Source organism: Engystomops pustulosus, chromosome 2 (genome assembly GCF_040894005.1).
Source record: "Engystomops pustulosus chromosome 2, aEngPut4.maternal, whole genome shotgun sequence".
NCBI classification, from domain to species: Eukaryota; Metazoa; Chordata; class Amphibia; order Anura; family Leptodactylidae; genus Engystomops; species Engystomops pustulosus.
In genome coordinates this window covers 224,968,549-224,988,896 of record NC_092412.1, presented here as the reverse complement: position 1 = coordinate 224,988,896, position 20,348 = coordinate 224,968,549, and the positions used below count along the sequence as shown (strand labels likewise).

Here is a 20,348-nt window from a genome sequence, read left to right as displayed (position 1 = left end):
TCTTGCAAATTGGAGACTTTGTTCAACCTGCCCAGTTCTTTCTTCTCTATAAACACGACCTGCAGATAGACGGTTGTTCTACTCTATAACATGCTGCCTGCAGATAGGACACTATGTGTAATCTGCTCAGGTCCTCCTTCTATATAACATGCTGCCTGCAGATAGGACACTATGTATAATCTGCTCAGGTCCTCCTTCTATATAACATGCTGCCTGCAGATAGGACACTATGTGTAATCTGCTCAGGTCCTCCTGCTCTATAACATGCTGCCAACAAATAGGACACTATGTACAATCTGCTCAGCTCCTCCTTCTATATAACATGCTGCATGCACATAGCACAGTATGGGCCAGATTTTTAGTAGTAATGCAGTTTGCGCTTCGAATGTGCAGGGTGCGCCAGATTATACTGCCGCATGGTCCTCAATAATCTGTTGCACCCAGCACTACTTCTTAAAGTGTGCACCAGCTTTTTTTTTTTAGGTGCACCTTTAACATAATAGATCTTGGGCCTATGTATATCATTCTGCTCCTCTTGTTCTGTAACATGATGCATGCAGATACTCCATCTTCACAATGATCAGTTTTCTTTAACCAGTTGAGATTTATTACAAACCCTAATTGGTTTATTTATTGAATACATTATTTCAGGCCTTAGGTCCTGCTTTTAAGGATCCTAGAGGTTGTTCCCCACTGCCTTTGTGAATGCCATTGATTGGCACCGGCTGCCAACCATCCCATGAAATATAACCTTGCAGACCTAGGGAAGTGTGAATGTTAGAATTAATGTGAGCCGAGAGACCTGCTGCCTCTCCTCCCCTCGGCTAGAAGCTGCTGCTGGGAGGGATGTTCACATTACATTTATTGTACACCGGAGGATTGTCTGAGCGAGGAGGAGTGGCAGAGAATATGTTTATGATTAGCAAGAACCACACAAGGGAATTGTTAGCTCTGTTACTGCCTTGCAGAGGGAGGGAGACGGATGCCATGGTACAAGTGATAAATTACTGCACTAATGAGCGCACAAAGTTGACGAAAGTCTGACCTCCAACTTATACCTGGCTCACTGTAACTATAGTCCTCCTGCATGTAAGGATGGAGCATTTTCTAAGTTCAGTGAATTTTGGGAAGAACCTCTCAATATTTTCGGCTATGATCAATTTTTTCTATCAGTTAAAGTTGCAAGTTTTAAATTGGCTGAAAAACAATTAGTTGTTGATTTGGATGTTGCATTTCATTGCAGATTTTCATAAAGTCTGCTACATATTAGTGAGGTTCTCCATGTATACAAGGCATAGCTCTTTAATGTAGACCTATTACTATGCTATATACTGTGACTTCTCAGTAAGAGAAGTGACTTCTTAATCAGCAGTAAGAAACCACTGACCAAATAATTATTTATTATGGAATTTGGTTATCCCCTAGTCAAGATAACCAGAATCATTTAATCTCCAGAAGAGACAAAGCTTTTGCACCAGAACTGTGAATCTGACGAACAGCTAAGCTCAGGAGCAGAGCACAGCAGAGATGGCAGAGAGTTTCAGAAAGAGCATAGTTTCTTTTTAAAGGTAGAATGGCCTAGATCAGTGATGGCAAACCTTTTAGATACAGAGGGCCCAAACTACAACCAAAACCCACTTTTATGTCGCAAAGTGCCAACATGACAATTTGGGCAGTACCCCATTGATCTCTGCTGTATCACAAGTTTCAATCGTATTGGTGTCCTGCGGACACCAATACAGTAGAAAGCAGGAGACATTTGGATTGTAGCTTCCCTCCAGGCTCCCCTGAACAGAAAGAATCAGGGGACCCAAAGCAGGGGCTCCAAAGATAATCCATCTCTGCCCACACCATCTCGCTCCTCCTGTAGTCCTGGCAGCCAAATAGGTGTCTTGGACTGAAGGAGGAAGCCTTGAGTCCTATCTGGTAAATTCTGTGCTGGGTGCCCACAGAAAGGGCTCCGAGTGCCACCTCTGGCACCCGTGCCATAGGTTCGCCACCACTGGCCTAGATGGTTATATTATAATATAGAATTGTGTTCCATTTGTTGAACTTAATGGACATAGGTCATTTTTCTTCTAGTAGCTATATAAGATATGTATGTCTGTTACACAGTAAAGAAAGGTGTAAATAGGCTAGAGTAATTAGTTTCAGAATGTTTTATCTATTACACAAAATTAAAATGTTCAATTCTTATGTTTGTTCTTTCTGCAGGAAGAGATACAACAACTCAAAAGTAGGGTGGACAAAGTGGAGAAAGAGAGGAATGAGCTTCGTCTGAACAACGACCGCCTGGAGAGCAGGGTAATACTTGTTGCACAGCTATCAGCTCTTAGGATAGACAGTCATATTAGTTTAATCCTAAATAAATCTGCCGATTGACCAGTGTCAAATTGTACGATTTTGATCAGAATTGGGTAATATTTTCAGTCCTAGCAACTCTTGTTGAATCAACAGACTGTGTTCATGGCCAAGATACTTGACATTCATGGAAATGTCTGGATTCTCCGTGATGATAAGTGGGAACTGAGCTGTAAAGAACCAAATTGACCACTATACTGTAGACAGCGCTGTGTTTCCATCTCCATGCTCTATAATGGTTGTGCCAAGGGAGGCAGCCATCTCAACAGACCAGTTAAATGTAGGTCCTCCACCGGAGCAACCAGCACCCCCACAGATCAGATCTGTGTAGTCGTCTGAGCAGGTAAATGCAGTTCATCTCTTATTCATTTAAATGGGGTTGAGGCTGCAGTGACAGAAGAGAACGGTCTGCCTACTGATCTTTGGGGTGCTGGGTTGTTGGACCAGAACCAATCTGAGATTCAGAACCTATCCCAATATCAGCAATATTTTTAGCCCCAGAAAACCCCTTTAATTAAAAGATGCGTGTAAGTACATGGGATTGAAGTACTGCCATCTTTATTCATAGGAGAAAAAAAATGAGGGATTTAAACCAAATGTTTGACTATAAACCTGGTTATATATACATAGATTATGATCCCCAACACTTCTGTCTTCTTCACAAAGAGAATGTGTGTGTCTGTCATGCCCTTACTGAGCGCTTTCCGGTTATGAAGGAAGATTTCTTTATTGTTATACTTTTAGCCTATAAACAGATGGGCCATGAAACGATCGTTGTGATTTGTGTCGGGGAAAAGACTGAAAAATATTTTTCAAGAATCTTTACATTTTTAACATTTTTTAATCTTTATTTTTTATATTTAACGACAGTGAAAAAAATCTGGTCGATCAGATTAGGAGAAATCTTTACGTCTGTTTCAGGCTTAAGTCCTTCTTCTTCTTCTGTGGAAAAATCTGACAATGCCATGTACTAATCTCCTTGTAGATCACAGAACTGAATTCTGAGCTCACAGACGAGAGAAATACGGGCGAATCTGCCTCCCAGCTACTGGAGAGCGAGACTGCCGAGAGGCTGCGAGTAGAAAAAGACATGAGGGATCTGCAGGTAAAACTTCTTATTGCTGATGTCTGATCCCTGCGCTTCCATCTGCCTCTTCATCTCTTTGGATATGATCTTATAGTTACAAAAGACAATGGGGGTCATTTACATTCGCGTTTTCCCGACGTGTTACCCGAATATTTCCGATTTGCGCCGATTGTACCTGAATTGCCCCGGGATTGTGGCGCACGCGATCGGATTGTGGCGCATCGGCGCCGGCATGCGCGCAACGGAAATCGGGGGGCGTGGCCGAACGAAAACCCGACGTATTCGGAAAAACCTCCGCATTTAAAAACCGAAAAAGTGCCGCTTGGGGAGCGCTTACCTTCACCTGGTCCGAGGTGGTGCATTCCTGCGCGATGAGATGACTTTCAGCGCAGCAGCGCCACCTGGTGGACGGCGGAAGAACTACATTCATAAATCCCGGCCGGACCCGAATCCAGAGCAGAGAACGCGCCGCTGGATCGCGACTGGACCGGGTAAGTAAATGTGCCCCAATGTGGCGACCTCTTCAGCTGTGTTTGTCTAAGTGCTGCCCTTCACAGAACCTTATAAGGACTCGTTGGCCTTAACAAGAAGTTACGGGGGCTGCGAGACTTCTCTGCTACACAAATAATTGCTGTAAGATTAATCACTATGGGGTAATGTTCTAAAAGACGGTCTCTATCTTTATGCCATATAAGTGAACATCATACAAGGGAGCACTCATACTCGTCAACAGTCAGGTTTACAGATATCGGGTCGATAAACCAACTACAGGTCCTTGAGAACCCGTGGTTACTGCCCCTAAACACCTTGTTATCTCTGTATGTTGAAACTATCAGAAAAAATGTATACCTGCCTATAGATCAGTCCAATAAGGCACATCAAACTCCTTTCTGATGCTCTTGGTGTCTGCACAGCGATTCATTGAAGTCAATATCCTCTTCCCGATCTTATTTCTGAATTGTACAGCTAGTGCAAACCTCACAGATATAAAGCACCTTACTGGTGGTGCCGGTAGTCAATATCAATCCACTTTCTTACAGATCATCCCACATTCAGATGGTGTGTACGAAGACTGGCATTTTAAACCCCAACCTTCGTTGTCCGCCCCCCCCCCCCACTCCACCAGCGTACCAAATTAAAAAACGGTCTAAAAACCAGAGTATTTTCATGTAGAGTCTTTAGTAACTTAGGCATGCTGGTGGAAGGGGGGCTCGTCCGTCCCCCAAATGCTTTCCGCTGCACGTCCTGTCACGCCCAAAGTAGATTGCCAGGGGCGCTAACAGCATAAAATAGTCTGCAGCGATGATTTTAATGAGCAATGCAGACAAGGTTCAGTGCATCTCCCCCATTTTGTAGGGTACAAAAAAACTTTCCAGAAATATCTGCTTACCATAGATAATTTATTGTGTGATGGGTGGGGCTCTGCAGCATAAAAGTTTAAATGGGTGCACCACAAGTCAGAACTAGACCCTTTTTATGCACTGATGACCTCCTATGCCTAAAAACTTGTATTTTCCCTAAAATGCCATATCCCTGTGAACCATGTAGGCTTATAAGGCGCCCTACACAATGCTGAAGTTTTTAAAGCGTTGATCTCGTACTCTGTATATCAAGTTTATGCTGATTTCTAGACAACAAACTTTTTGTAAGCCTTCAATAGAGATCTACATTTGTTTACAGAATAGACAGATGGATCTTCAAAGTCCTCCAGCACATTGAACAGGGGTCTTTCATTTCCAGTACTTACCATTTTAGGATGTCCATGATGCTTTAAAAAGCTTCTGTCGTGCCATCTGGCTTTTACCACAGGCTCTTCCCTTGCCTTTTGGCCGTGTAGTGTAATGTTACGTTACTCTGCAGGTGTTGCAGGCTCGTGTCCTAGTTTGTTTTTAGGGAATAGCTTTACCTCTAATACCTTAACACCCTTTCAGTAGCCAGCCAGGATGTTCCCCTCCTATTCTCTTCCATTGTGTTTGTATTGTGCCCGCTCCAGATTGGCTTTGTCGGCATTTCTAATAATACTGATTACTTGTAAGTCTGGGATGGAGTGGAGGAGATTGGCAGCGAGATCCGTGGTCCGAGTGCCTCTTGTGACTGAGAACACTTCAGATTTGTTTTGTCTGCCAGTATTAATGTGGGAAAAGTATTCTGTGCAGGTTTATAAAGTCTGACTCCGCAAGAAGAATAGACGACCTGTGTTCTGATCCGGAGACTCTGTGCATTGGTTTCCTTTCTATAAAATTGCACTTCATTTTCAGTCACTCTGGAGTATATATATATATATTCCATATATATATATATATAGTATCCTGGAGGAGTAAATGATCTTCTCATGCTTTCAGGACCATTGCATTAATGGCTACCATTTGTTTCACTAATGGCGACATAATTACATTTCCGTAATGATCTATTTACCATTTAGATTAAAGGACTGGGATTCTTATTGGTACACAAGATAAAACTTGTCTTGCAAAGAAAGTTAAAAGTATTTCATTACCTAATGCCAGCATTTAATAAAGCTCTTAAATTGTCCTCCACCAGTCACGAGATGGCAATCTCCTGTGTCTGTCATACAGGAGCACTCACATTTAATGTGACCCCAATATATTAATGTAAAGGGGTTTTGTTGTCCCTTATTAATATTATACTGATTAATTAAAAAAATCGTTTAGAAAGCGCCATCATATTCCACAGCGCAAGATCATGATGTCCTGTCCACAGGATAATGGGATTTGGGTGTGGGATCTCCTGCAGGTAGATCAACAGTATCAAAAACTAATATGGGGGCAGGAAATAATAGGTTTGTACCATTGTTTGACAACTCTACATAGACTGTAGTTTACAAGGAGATGAGCAAATCGCCTTAAATTCCAGCCCTAGCATAACCTTATTTTGCCAAGGAAGCCATAACCTGACAAGTGGTTACTTACTCATAGCTCCAGGCACTGTGACTGTAGTAATCTTCTTATATTTGTTATCCATGGCCTCCCACTAGCTTTTAGGACTTCCCAGTAGCTTTTCAAGCTCATTAGCATAATTTGTAAAGTTTATTTCAGATGAAAGGAGGCCATGGATAACAAATATAAGAAGATTACCACAGTCATGGTGCCTGGATCTATGAGTAAGTGTCCCTGTCAGTATGTACCAGGTAGCTGTAGCTTTAAACAGACGCATTAGTGTCTCCTATTCTGGACAAAACGTGAGAATCTGCTTATGCAGATATATGCAGCACCCTCGGGGGTCTAGTTGTCAATAGCGGACAGGATCTAATATTCTCATCTGTTCCACCAATCTGTCTGTATGTGAGTTCATAACACGGCTTCTCTTCAGAAACCCTGTTAATACGTGTGGCTGTAATGTCTATTTCATATTTTAAGAGGACCTTGATAAATGCCTAATAGTTTAAACAAATGGACTGTGTGATATGGATATGTGACCAGTGATGTCCTCTAACCAGTTGTCTTTGTCTGTAGGCCAAATATGATGCACTTAAAAAGCAGATGGAATCCATGGAAGTGGAGGTAATGGAGGCCAGACTGATCCGAGCGGCAGAGCTGAATGGAGAGATGGATGATGATGATTCTGGTAAGCCGCGGCTTTTCGTTACCCTTCATCTTTGTTTATCAATAAAACTCTCCAATTCCTCTAGGAAGAAAACCAACCCTCCAGTGCCCTCAAGTCAAAACTGCTCCCATCCAATGTGTATGGGCACCTTAATGGGGTTGTGTGTTTATTTACAGGGTAGTCACCCATAAATGTTTCTTCCAAGGCAGGTTTTTTTTTCTATTCTTTTGGTGCTCTTTTTGGTCACTTTTTCCAATGACCAATGCCTTAAAGGGGTTGGCCACTCTTTTTACATAAGTTTATATAAGTTTTGCATCCACTATCTGGATTTCTACCATATAGGTGTACATAATTATTTATCTCCTTAAATCCATGTAGTAAATGGACACCTGCAGATATGTGTATATAGGCAGCGACATGAGGTTGATTATTCTAAAACTAATCTTGGAGTTCCAAATGTTTTGATTCCTTTTAGAAGTATATACCCACTGTGGGGTATTTATCTGTTCCATTAGACATGTCTCTTGTATATTATAAAAGCCACGTCCCTTCAACACCGCTAGATACGTCCGAATGCTCTGGCCGCCTGATATATTCAGTGGCTAGGTGCGATTCTGTACAGTTCACTGCACTATTACCAGCGACCACTCAGGCTTGAATGGTCGAAGGCAAAGGCTGCTGCGGGGCAGGATAATGATGGCGGACATCTTGCCTGAGCTGCTTTGAACATTCATTGTCTACTATGGGAGAGTGTTGTGGGCATGCTCTGGGACCTGTGCAGAAGTCATTGGGGCACATTTATTTACCCGGTCCATTCGCGTTCCAGCGGCGGCTTCTCTGCCGAGCGTTCTGGCCTTCCGGCGATTCATGAAGGTCCTGCGCCCGATGTCCACCAGGTGGGCTGCTGCACCGAAGTCCGCTGAGGTGCCCCGGAGTTCATCGTCTTCAACGTGGTGCATGTGAGTATGGCCCGTGCGACCAATTTTTTTATTTTTTTAATTCGGTGGTTTTTCTGAATCCGCCGGGTTACCGTTCGGCCACGCCCCCCGATTTCCGTCGCGTGCATGCCAGCGCCACAAACCGATCACGTGCGCAAAATCCCGGGGCAATTCAGGGAGAATCGGCGCAAATCGGAAATATTCGGGTAACACGTCGGGAAACCGCGAATCGGGCCCTTAGTAAATGACCCCCATTGTATAGGGAGGGGGAGGAGGTGAAAGTATAAAGTACGTTCCCCCCAAGTTCTTTTCTCTTGACTGTTTTCTTTTCTAATCAGACACCTGTATATTCGATTTTTTTTTTTCATTTTTTTCTTTTTCCGCTGTTTTCCTTGCAGGTGGTGAATGGCGCCTTAAATATGAGCGATCTGTACGTGAGATTGACTTTACAAAGAAGCGCATGCAGCAGGAGTTTGAAGATAAACTGGAAGTGGAGCAGCAGAGTAAGAGGCAGCTGGAACGCAGAGTAAGTTGTGATAGAATTTGCTTAAAGGAAAATAACCACTTTGTTTATCAAAAAACAATCTACAGATACTCGCTCCTCTTCATTCCGATCCTGGTGCTGGTCTTCTATAATGTTGAGATGCTTAGAAAAAAGACTTATAATTAGCATGCCGGAGCTTGGGGTCAAGATGTCCATCACTCCGGGCTGCTAATTATGCACGCCCTCGTCACCAGCCTCTCCCTTGCACGGAGGGTGGGAGAGGGAGGTGGCAAGGGCATATTCAACAGCCCCAAAACGGTGGTGGTCTTTCTTTACGTCAATGTGGATATGTAGTTTGAACTATTTGTATGTTCCCCTTTTCTTTACATAAACCATTTCTGAAATGCTGAAACCTCAGGGTCAGGAAATTTCTCTCTGTTCTCGGTGCTGTCCACTCGTGTGCTCTCTACATAAAACTTTCTGCGGTTTAGCTTGCAGATCTGCAGGCAGATAATGACGAGTCGCAGAGAACGCTGCAGCAACTGAAGAAGAAGTGCCAGAGGCTGACGTCTGAGCTACAAGACACCAAGCTCCACTTAGAAGGGCACCAGGGACGTAATCATGAACTGGAGAAGAAGCAGCGAAGGTCAGTGATGTTACAAGTTCTCCTCGGTTCACTGCTCATTTTTACAGAAGAAATTGTGTGCTGTGAAAGCTGGATGCACTTATCAGGGTTCATTATTGTAGAACTTGAGCGATGCATATAGTTGTCCTTTTATATGTGCAGTTTGTATTTAATATTTTAGGTTACAAGTTTCCTATGGTGCTATACTCCATAGTCTATTATCTATATAATCATTGGGCCTCATATATTTTTTAAAAATTAAGTTATCCATTTTGTACAGAGTTTTTTTGGGTCAGGTTGGGGTATACAGAAAAGGCTGGTCACAGTGATTCTTTTCTGCACTCTGCAGTATAATTCAGTTTCCCTGCAGCGCCTCCACAGGGGACCTAAAGCATTACATGGTTGTCGAGGATATATAAAAATATATTTCATAGGGGGCTAGCAAAGCAATAAACATGATTTATCAGGGCCTGTATGCCTGAATAGTGTCATGCAAGCTTTGATGTAGTTGTAACTCCCAGCACAGAGTGACTACTCTGCCCTTTTGGCCGATTGGGCAGGGAGGGGTGTAGTGCGCCAGGTTTGGGCGGCAGATTGTAGCACAGTTCTATTCCAGGTGGGACCTAAAGTAGAACTGTTTCACGCATGAAGCTCCCCCACTGCTATGGCTGCTTCGGCAGAAGATGCGCCCCCGGTCTGCTGATCCAGTAAAGATGATGCCCTGATCCTCATTACCTTCTACTTCCTGGCAGAGAATTCTCCATGACTTCCTTCCTTATAAAATCAACTTTTAAAGTTATGCTAATGAGCTTTAGGGACTACCCTGTGATCTGGCTTTACAGGCTGTTACACTGTCTCACCCTCCCCCTGCTCCCTCAGTACTGAGGTTATAGCAGCAAGTGCTGCACTGCACATGTTCTGAGGGAGCAGGGGGGAGGGTTAGACAGTGTAACAGCCTGTAAAGCCAGATCACAGCGGGGCAAGGGTAGCCTCTTGCATGATTTTAAAAGTTGATTTTAGAAGGATGGAGGCCATGCATAGCAAATATAAGCAGATTACCATAGTCCACAGTGCCAAGATCTATAAGTAAGTGTCCCTGCTTTATCATGATGGATAATGTAGACCAAAGTATCCTGACAGGAAGACATTACTGCCCATAAAAACGAATATAAAAGTTTTTCCTGTAATTACATGGACTATTTGTCCTCTAGCGCGTTGGTAGCTGTGGTCATTGTCTACATCCTCCAGTAAACCTAATCATAGTGTCCTCTGGATTCCACCCTCCCCTAAAAAGTTGTAGGCTCATGGCCTCAGCCAAGTAATGGGGCTTGTGCACATTAAACACTTTCCATGTGATTAGCAGATTGCGTTAGCCACGTAATTAGTGCAGAGATTTCCCTCCCTTGTTCCATTGAAACCTTCTCAAATCCAAAAAGTTTTTAACAATTTGAAACTGCCTCAGGCTCTGTACACACTGGCATTGTATTTCTCTCAGGTTTGACACTGAGCTGGCACAGGCACAGGAGGAGGCACAGAGGGAGAAGATCATGAAGGAAAAGCTGAGCCGAGAAAAGGACATGCTCACATCTGAGGTGTTCAGCCTCCGACAGCAGCTGGAGGTAAGTCTGTTATACTCATGAGTTGTGACATGAGCCTGAATACATACCAGCACATGGTAGTATATAGTCAGGTACAATGAGCATCTGCAGAGATGAGTCATCTGTGCCGTGTAGGATCTGTTATTCTAGTGCTACATGTATACACCACCTACGTATTCAGATTTCTGTCCTCTGTAGCCAAAAACTAACTTAAATTAAAGTAAACCTTACTATGTACTTCATGTTTTACATTCTTGAGTGAAATTTTATTTTTATTTTACATTATACCCAAGTCAGTTTGACTTGCATTACTGTTATTGTATATAGGGAGTAGAATTAAGATGATTGGGCAGATTTATCAAGCTGTCTAAAAGTCTGAATATTCTTAGTTGCCCATGGCAATAATTACAGCTCGGCTTTCATTTTACCAGTGCTCATGTATATTTTAAAGGGCAGCTGTGATTGGTTGCCATCGGCAACTAAGAATATTCTGACTTTTAGCTTGATAAATCTGCCCCTATATGTAAATTGAATCATAGATTTTAAACCGTGACCCCCTACCCCACCCCTTGCCTGACCAACAGAGCAAAACTTACAACAAAGTCTATATTAGGCAGAGTCTTATTTTATTTTCTAATTAGGGGATCTCTTATTTTGTAATTAAAATATAATCATGCCATCACCTTCTGGAACATGCTAAATCTAAAAATGCTGAATTCCATTGTGAATTTCTTGTGAATCATTGGCCCCACTTTCTCATGGCACGTTCCTTATATAATCCCCTTATGTTCATGTAGCTTCCTGAAGCCATTGCATCTGTCGGCTCCCCCCTTCTACCCGTCGGCTCCCACCTCCTCTTCAGTTCTGCCTTCAGCTGACAGTAGTGGACACATTTGATACTGCCATAATTTCTGAACTGTGGGACCTGGAAACACATTATTTCGAAAGTGATGATCTCCCCGTCACTGATCTCCCCTGTGTTTCTAGGTGCCACAGACGCAGAGATATCCACAGTTACTGTCTAGTCACATTTACCATAGATCTCTCCAGTTCCAGTGCTACATTAATAATAAATACAGGCGGTCCCCAACTTAAGAACACCTGACTTACATACAACCCGTAGTTACAAACGGAACCTCTGGATTTTGGTAATTTGCTGTACTTTAGTCCTAGGCTACAATAAACAGCTGTAACAGTTATCACAGGTGTCTGTAATGAATCTTTAGTGTTACTCCTGGTTCTTATGACAACCAAACATTTTTAAAATCCAATGGTCACAGAGACCAAAAAAGTTTGCCTGGGGTTACAATAATAAAGTATACGGTTCCGACTTACATACAAACTCGACTGAAGAACAAACCTACAGAACCTATCTTGTATGTAACCCGGGGACTTCCTGTAATGTGATAATAAAATGATGATTCACCTCCTCTAAATGAAACCAGCACTGTGTTTGTTTTTTTGTGCACTGGTATAGAAGATATAGCAGTTTATAACTAGGCTTTATTCTCAGATTGGGGCTTCTATTTCAACCCTTCTCCAAAAAGGCTTAAAAATCACGCTAGGGCTTATTTAGAGGGAATCGTAGTAGATACAGAACATACATGATTTTTGTAGAAGATGAGCCTTGTGAGTGATGATCTCTGTGTCTTCATGATTTTTAGATATTATTCCATAGCTTTGGGGGCTCCTGCTTAAGAAGCACTTCAAGTAATTGCACCGTGATCTTGTCCTTATGTACATCTATAGTCTAGATTGCTTTCTTATGGATTCCAGTGTTGTGTGAGTGGAGAAAGTGAAGGAAAGCAATGCCTGGATTTTATCATTTTAAAAAAATACTGTGGCCTGCGCCTTAGTGCAATAACATCTGGAAAACTGCAGTCTTAATTATATAATCATATAATGTAACCTGAAAAGTTTTTCCAAAAAAAAAAAAAAAAACTTTAAAGGAACTACACCATCAAGAATGATAAACCAGTGACACTTATTCATGGATCAAGGTACAGTGACTCTTCTCTTATGTTTATTATCCGCAGCCTCCTTCCTTCTACAACTTTAACAATTATGTTAATGAGCTTAAAGGGAACCTGTCAGCAGAAAGGGACCTAATAACAACTAACAGTATGTTGCCAAGCAATTGAACATCTTCCAGATTGTGTTTCTTTTATTACCCAGTGTGGTGGCATCACCCAGAAAATCAGCTTTGAAGTGAGTGGTAAATTGGCTGTATAAAGTCAAAGATGCATAGAATTTAGCACTGAAGTCAAGCTCTCTCTTCCTCAGAAAGCCCCTTTCACTGTAATTGATGGTCCTGCATCCAGAGACATCACCAACCAGATCTCCTGAAGTGCGATGCATGAAGTCAATCACATCGTTCACAGCTCCCCACCTTGAGTTCAGTGTTAAACTCTCCGCCTCCCTGACAACTAATTTACGGCTCACTTTAAAGTTGATTTTCTGGATGATGCCACCACCCTGGACCTTGAAAGAAACAAAAACTTGAAGGTGTTATGCTGTTTGACAATATACTGGTAGTAGTAATGATGGGCTTTTTGGGGTGGTACGAGAGTACCACTGGTGTAGCTTCACAGGCTATTACAATGTCTCACTCCTCCCCTTTTCTTTCATTGCACTTACCTCTTATGTAACTGTATGTAACTCTTATGACTCCCTCTTATGTAATCTCACTGTAGCAGAGGAAGTTTCATCACACGGTGAGGGGGGGGAGGGAGAGTATTCCTGCACAGTGTAACAGTCTGTGAATCTGCATCATCACGGAGGGGCACTTTTAACACCCATAGGAGGCCTTGTGGTTCATTAGCATAATTTTAGAAGGAAAGAGGCCATGGATAACAAATATAAGAATATTACCACAGTCACGGCGCCTGGATCTATGAGTAAATGTATGTGGAGAGCAAAAATATTGTTTTGATAACTACACTTGTATTCCACAGACTACTCCCAGTTATACTACAATCTATTTGTATAATGCATAAGGTCGTCACCACATGACAGTGTCACATCTGTGAAAAACAGATGCTGTGGGTGCAGTATTATGTGAACTGACCAGTGTAGAGGACAGGACTGTGCGCATCATAGTGCAAGGAGTCCCTGCTTCCCTGCCGAACAGCAGCACCAAATATTAATCTTGTTAGCAGGAAAAGACAGTGATGCCCATGTTCTAGCCGCTCTTTATAGGTCATTGAAGTAGCTACAGCATGGAGAATTATTATGATGCATCAATAGTCTTTCATATTTAGTACAAAATATTGACCCCTGCAACTCTGCATAATGATTTCATGACAGTCCTGGAATTATTAAGCTGTGGGACTTTAAGAAGACTCTCATGTATAAATGGTGGCGCTGCATGGCATGCTTAGCTCAGCAGGATAACCTATTATTCTCTCTTCCGCCAACTTAAACTTCTCTAAAATCAATAGCCCGGCACTTTACTGTAATTTTGTCTTTTTATACCTGCTCTGATATTTGTTACAACAGAAAATAACCCATCTTTTTTTTTTCCCTCCAATGCATCAGTTTGTAGTGTTTTCACACGTCTTAGGTCCTCATTCATTATCTTCTAGAAGCTACTTGGTTTCTAAAATATTTAAAATGTTACCTCTTCCTCTGTTTATCAGGAGAAAGACTCGGAGATATCAATCCTCACACATAAGGTGGATCAGCTGGAGGCAGAACTCCAGGATATCTCCTCTCAGGAATCCAAGGATGAGGCGTCTCTCGCCAAGGTCAAGAAGCAGCTCCGAGATTTGGAGGCCAAAGTCAAAGACCAAGAAGAAGAACTTGATGAACAAGCGGGAACCATCCAGATGTTGGAGCAGGTACGTCCACATATATGAGAGCCAATGGGTAGATGAGATAGATTTATCATAACTGAAATTTTTAGATTTTCTAGTGTTTTTTTGTTTTTTTTTTGACACACTGATGCCCAGAGTCACAAATTGTAACGCACTGATTACCGATCTCCAAATATTGTGAGTATTGATAGGGGTTTTGGAAAGTCCCCTATGGATCAATGATAAATTATGTTACTGCCTACAATTCAGCTTCGGTTCTCTATAATCACAGTTGTGTGCGTCCAGATCAAGCTGCCGCCGTTTTTTCCTATATCTATATTTATATTTTTCCCATTCGTATCTTTTACATTGAAGTTTAAGCATTTGCTTTTGTGTCTGAGAAATCTACTTTAGGAAAGTATTGGAGCGTGACTAACTATGAGTAATAGGGATCTACAAAGCAACTTGTTGTACTCCGGATATCAACACAGGTTTTTCTTCCCTGAACAGTCATTTTGGCTTAGAGTTTTTGGACTATTGTACACTTGAAGGGGTAAATGGTAGCAGAGTACTGAGAGAGATGGGGAATAGTAATAAGGAGTTAGAGAGATAGTGGGAGGACATTGTGCTGAATTCACAGGATTTCTTCTTTTAAATGCAGTGTAAACACAAGCTGAGCAACGGAGGAGAAAAGTTGAATCGGATTTATTGGGGTTTACTAGAAAGCTTCATACACTTCTTTAAATATAGCGGGAATTCTTAAATCTGATGGAGGCATCAGCGAGACACTGGCTTATCAGATTGTTATAGATCAATGTCTACACTATGTATTACTTGTAAAAGCCAAGAACATTCAAGAAGAAAGCCTTAGGATAATCCATTGATGTTTTGTGCTATAGACAAATTTACAAAGGGTTGTTACACCATACAGACAGTCTGCGCTTACCTTCGCTTTAAATTTTGTTAAAGGGAACCTGTCAGATGCTTTGAACACACATTAATTTGTTGATCACCTCTTGTGCTCCTCACATCAGGCAAATGGGTTGTACAGCTCAATTTAATTTTCATTGGGGACGGATAACGATGAGTTTAACAGGTTTGGTACCATAAGGCCTCATGCACACGGGTGTTGCACAAATTGTGGCTAATTCATGGTCCTGTAGCCTTCTAGTGGGCATGTTCACAGTGAGGGGCAGGCACCTTTTTTATTGCACCAGGGACGTGCCAATTACCTACCCTGCAAGCAATAGGGCCAGTCATACACCTCCCCATCTTTGCGATGGGGGCCTATCACTTTACATAACATATTGATCTAATTTATAGTGGTTGGCCTCTCTTTTACGTAAGTTTTCCATGTGTTTTTACTGCCTTAAAAATCCCTTGATGCTCATCAAGTGATTCAACATTCCTACTACTTATTTTAGTGCTGTGTGCAGACTCTCCTGATTCTTACATGTCTCTGATGGATAGGAGGAGTTGTAGCAGGGGAGTTATGACTCATCCTGCTCTCCCTTTCCTCTCTATCTATGTCAGTTAGTGAGACAGACTGTGAGAGATAGAGACACAGTGGTAGACGCCATTAGACGGACTAAAGGAGTGAGAAATAGGAAGTTATATATGCAGTGTATATGTGCAGAGTGCAGCATGGTGAGAACAGGAAAGGCTGAAGCTTTCAAAGGAGGCAAACACAAAGTCTTATAGAAGAGATTTATTAAAACGTGTCCCACCCCTTTAAGAATGTTTTGAAAACTGTAATTCAGAGAGACAGAGAAGGACATAATTTGACTGTGGAGTTAAAGGGAACCTGTCATCAGAAATTGGCCTTCTAAACCACTACCAGTATGTTGACAAGCAGCTTAACACCTCCCTGTGTCTTTCATGAGTGTGGTGGCATCATCCAGGAAATCAACTTTGAAGTGAGATGTAAATTGGTTTAGTGAAGTCAAGAAGGCGGAGAGTTTAACACTAAAGTCAAGCTCTTTCTGCCTCAGTGAATACCCCATTACAATGTAATTGACGGTCCTGCATCCAGGGACAGTCAGACACATGATGTCAGTCACATAATAGGAGGTGTTCAGAGACATGGAGAGCTTAACTTTAGTGCTAAACTCTCCGCCTCCCTAACTTTATACATCCAACTTACATCTTACTTCAAAGTTGATTTTCTGAATGATGACACCGACCTGGACCATGAAAGAAACATCATCCAGCAGCTGCTTGGCAACATATTGGTAACAGTTTATTAGGTCAATTTCTGATGACCGGTTCCCCTTAAACGTCATTCTAGGACCCCATATCTGTATGTTGTAGATTTGAGGTTAAGGTCTCTTACAGGAGCATCTCAAGGCTGGTGATATCCTGTTTCCATTTCTGCTGCAGGTTTCAATCAACACAGTACATGGCTCTGATTCCTGGCCATTCATGCCTTCACTGTTAGAATAATAATAATAATAAAAAAAAAATTCATGTCCTTGCTCATCCGCTGCTCTTCCTCCTCCCTGGGCACTTCTTTGGCCGTTACCTATATATCTTCCTTGTTGGTAGCTGTAAAAGTTAAAGAAGTGCCATTAGCTGTCCGCACATCAGGGAGCGATTGCAGAGTCAGCGACTGGGCCGGAGAGATGAATGGTCACCAGGAGACTTGTCTGGCCTCTGTTCCTATATGTTCAGCACTTGGAGCTCTCTCCTCGCTGCTTATATCATCTTTTTGCAGAAAATGTGGCCTGGTAGCGGTGAGCAGGCATTTTACATGCTCCTCTGTGGGGCAGTCACTCTCCTTTAGTGCCCCCTTGGGTGTGTTTTACAGATATACTCCTCTCTGTGTTGATGGATCTGTCCATGCTTGTAGAGTAACGGCTCCAGAAATCTCTCTCATGTGGACAACTGAAGGCTTTGTAAGAAAGTTGGTGCATTGACCGCAATCATTACCCAAAAACCCCTCAGAATGTCGGATGAAAGAGAATATTGTAATCCCCACCGCAGCTACATTTTCAGCTGCTTTACTAATGGTAAAAACAATACAAGACGTGTCTTGTCCTGCCAAACAATTGAAAAGGTCACTAAATATGATATTGTAACAGGATTATCAGTCATTTATATTTTAAGTAAAAGTATTTTTTATGTTTTTTCCCCCCCCCCACTTTTTAAGTCCAAACTGCGCCTTGAGATGGAGATGGAACGGCTAAGACAGTCACACTCCAAGGAACTTGAGAACAAAGACGATGAAGTGGAGGAAATCCGTCAGTCTTGTCAGAAAAAGGTAATGGAATAAATGTATTCCTGACATTACAGATTGATTTGGCCACATGGTTTTGAGGGTGAGAGTTGAAGAGGTTGTACCATCCCTATAAGGGATAGTGTGCCCCCTCAACTATCAGACCTGGTCCCAGTCTGGTTGACTTTAGATGTCCTTGTGCTCATCATGTTTGTTTAGTTGTTTATGGCCTGTACAATAGCTGTAGACAAGCCCCTAGAGGCTTTGTTATAAGTAAAAGAGTCTGTGATACAGGAGGTTGAATTGAGCCTAAGCTTAAGCCTTTAAAATCTGTGAAGATGATTGGTCCGTGATTCCCAGATCATGTGTTTGCCGATTTGACAGATCAAACACTATGACGGGGGATGGGATTCATCATAGTGATATACGTTACATCAAGTCCAACAAACGAAAAGAGGGTTTAATCCAGCACTCCAATTTTCAAGATGTCATCCTTTATTATGACACATTAAAGTATATATTGTTGTATTTCCTCTTTAGACTAGGAGCAAGGACGTGATGTAATGTGGAGTTTGTTTTAAGTTTGTCTAGGACCATAATCTCTACATACACCCGTGATACTGGTGCTGTCTTTTTTATCTGTTCCCTTTCCCCCTTTTTACATTTTTTCAGTATTACACAGTGTCCCTGTTTCCCAGCTTTTATGTTACAAGTAGGGGAAGCAGGGACTCTTTACATCATATATAACTATGAAATCCAGCCACCATGCAGTCTGAGATTCACAGACCAAGCACGTTTATTTGTATAAATCTTTACAACCCCTTCTATGAAGCTCTTATCTGTGATCTATTGCATGGTGCAATTACATATCATGCTGTATAAAGCGACTACAAAGGTTCCTATCTTCACATTTCAGCATTGGGCCCTGAAAACTTTTTTAAATCAAGAAATTACAAATCTAACAATTGCTTCCTAAACTCAGAACGTGTTTGTGATTTTTATTGTCATATTACTGAAGACACCGTTTTTTTAAACCTTGTTCTTCTCTCGTTCTGTATAGCTGAAACAGATGGAAGTTCAATTAGAAGAGGAATATGAGGATAAGCAGAAGGTCCTGAGAGAGAAGAGAGACCTGGAAAGCAGATTAAATTCTGTTAGCGAGCAGGTATGTAAAAATAAAAAGGTCAGTACATGCAGCCATGCATGGCACCAGCCTCAGCGCCAGAAGCAGCTTGTACTAGACCAGAACCGGGCTCCAGGATCATCATTCACACTGTTCCTTTGGCTTTAGGTCAGCCATCGTGACTTTGAAACTGAAAAACGTCTCCGAAAAGACCTGAAGAGAACCAAAGCTCTGCTGGCTGATGCACAGATCATGCTGGACCACTTAAAGAACAATGCTCCTAGCAAGCGGGAAATAGCACAGCTTAGAAGCCAGGTACTAATAAACTGAATATGTCAGACATTGTTTGCATTCCCGGTATTATAAGGCGGCACAATGTGTGTTTTTTTATGTATTTTTCTCTTTCTTTTGTTAAAAGATCCTTATTGTATTCCTAGCTGCAACATATTTGTTGGGGTAATAAGAGGTATTCTGGTAAGAGGTATTATAATCCGCCTAATGTGTAGGGTTATAATTGCTAAATTGTTGGAAATCATGGAAGGGTCCAGGACAGGGCAGGGCTGGTCTTCCTTTATCCACAACTACAAAACTTCAGCTAGGAGGAGCTTCAATCTTTTGTTAAAGGCTATTCCATCACAGTATTTATGGCTATATCCATAGTATATGTTATAAATGACCGGAACCAGCATGTATCTTGAGAATGGGAATGGGTCACTATTCATGGTTGCAAGTACATGGGAGAGTGTCTTTGTTTGCTTTAATAGGAAATCCCAAAATAATGTAGCTTAATTTGTGCCTGCAAACCCTATCCATTTACCTGCGGTCTAGAACAGGCCCTGTTCTTGAGATCCATGGGGTAAAATCTACAAGGTTTTTATGCTATGCACTATGGGAATACTCTGTTAAACACTCCATCTGCTTTACCATTAATGCCCTACTGAATGAAATGGCTGAGCTTGCAAGTAATGCACAATCAGGTCACTGATTGATTTACAAAATCGCTGGATTGAACGTGGAAAATGTTCTTTAAAATGCCTTGGATAAAGGGGTTTTGGCATATTCTTTATTTATGACAAATCCACAGATCCCCTTTCAACATCCTAACCGGAGAGAGAGCTGGATAGTTTGCTGCGCATGCACACAAGCTCACTATTGTCTGGGGGAGCACCGAAACTAGCAGACCATTTGTTCTAGGTGCTCCCATAGACCCTTTCTCTGTTCAGGTCTATGGGTGTTCCAAATATAGCCAATCATTTCGACTTGGTGCTCCCATAGACGTAAATGGAAAGTTTGCCATGCATGCCCACCCTCTCTGTATTCATGTCTATGGGAGCATAATAATAGCCTTGCATTTATATTATATGAGTGGTTGCGCAAGTGCAGCAACCTTTTAAATCAGCTGGGAAGGGGGTCTACAGATCCTGTTATGGCACCTCTGGTTATGGCACATAACATGTATTTATGACTTAGTCTGCATTCACACTAACATATGAAAACGGCTTATATACAGGTAGCATATGGCCCCAATTATTTCAATAGGCAATACGGCCATCCATTTAC

The 20,348-nt window shown here is 42.0% G+C and overlaps 1 protein-coding gene across 21 annotated transcripts in view; it reads left to right on the top strand.

The window, feature by feature from the left end:
• Positions 1-20,348, top strand: part of MYO18A (myosin XVIIIA) — a 221,875-nt gene that overhangs the window by 165,580 nt on the left and 35,947 nt on the right. For all 21 annotated transcript variants that reach the window (XM_072138310.1, XM_072138309.1, XM_072138306.1 and 18 more), the window contains 10 exons: positions 2,215-2,304; positions 3,347-3,466; positions 6,922-7,033; positions 8,349-8,476; positions 8,926-9,080; positions 10,555-10,678; positions 14,296-14,496; positions 17,600-17,710; positions 18,726-18,830; positions 18,957-19,103. In XM_072138310.1, coding sequence (XP_071994411.1) covers positions 2,215-2,304; positions 3,347-3,466; positions 6,922-7,033; positions 8,349-8,476; positions 8,926-9,080; positions 10,555-10,678; positions 14,296-14,496; positions 17,600-17,710; positions 18,726-18,830; positions 18,957-19,103 — 1,293 coding nt within the window. The remainder of the gene's footprint in view (positions 1-2,214; positions 2,305-3,346; positions 3,467-6,921; positions 7,034-8,348; positions 8,477-8,925; positions 9,081-10,554; positions 10,679-14,295; positions 14,497-17,599; positions 17,711-18,725; positions 18,831-18,956; positions 19,104-20,348) is intronic.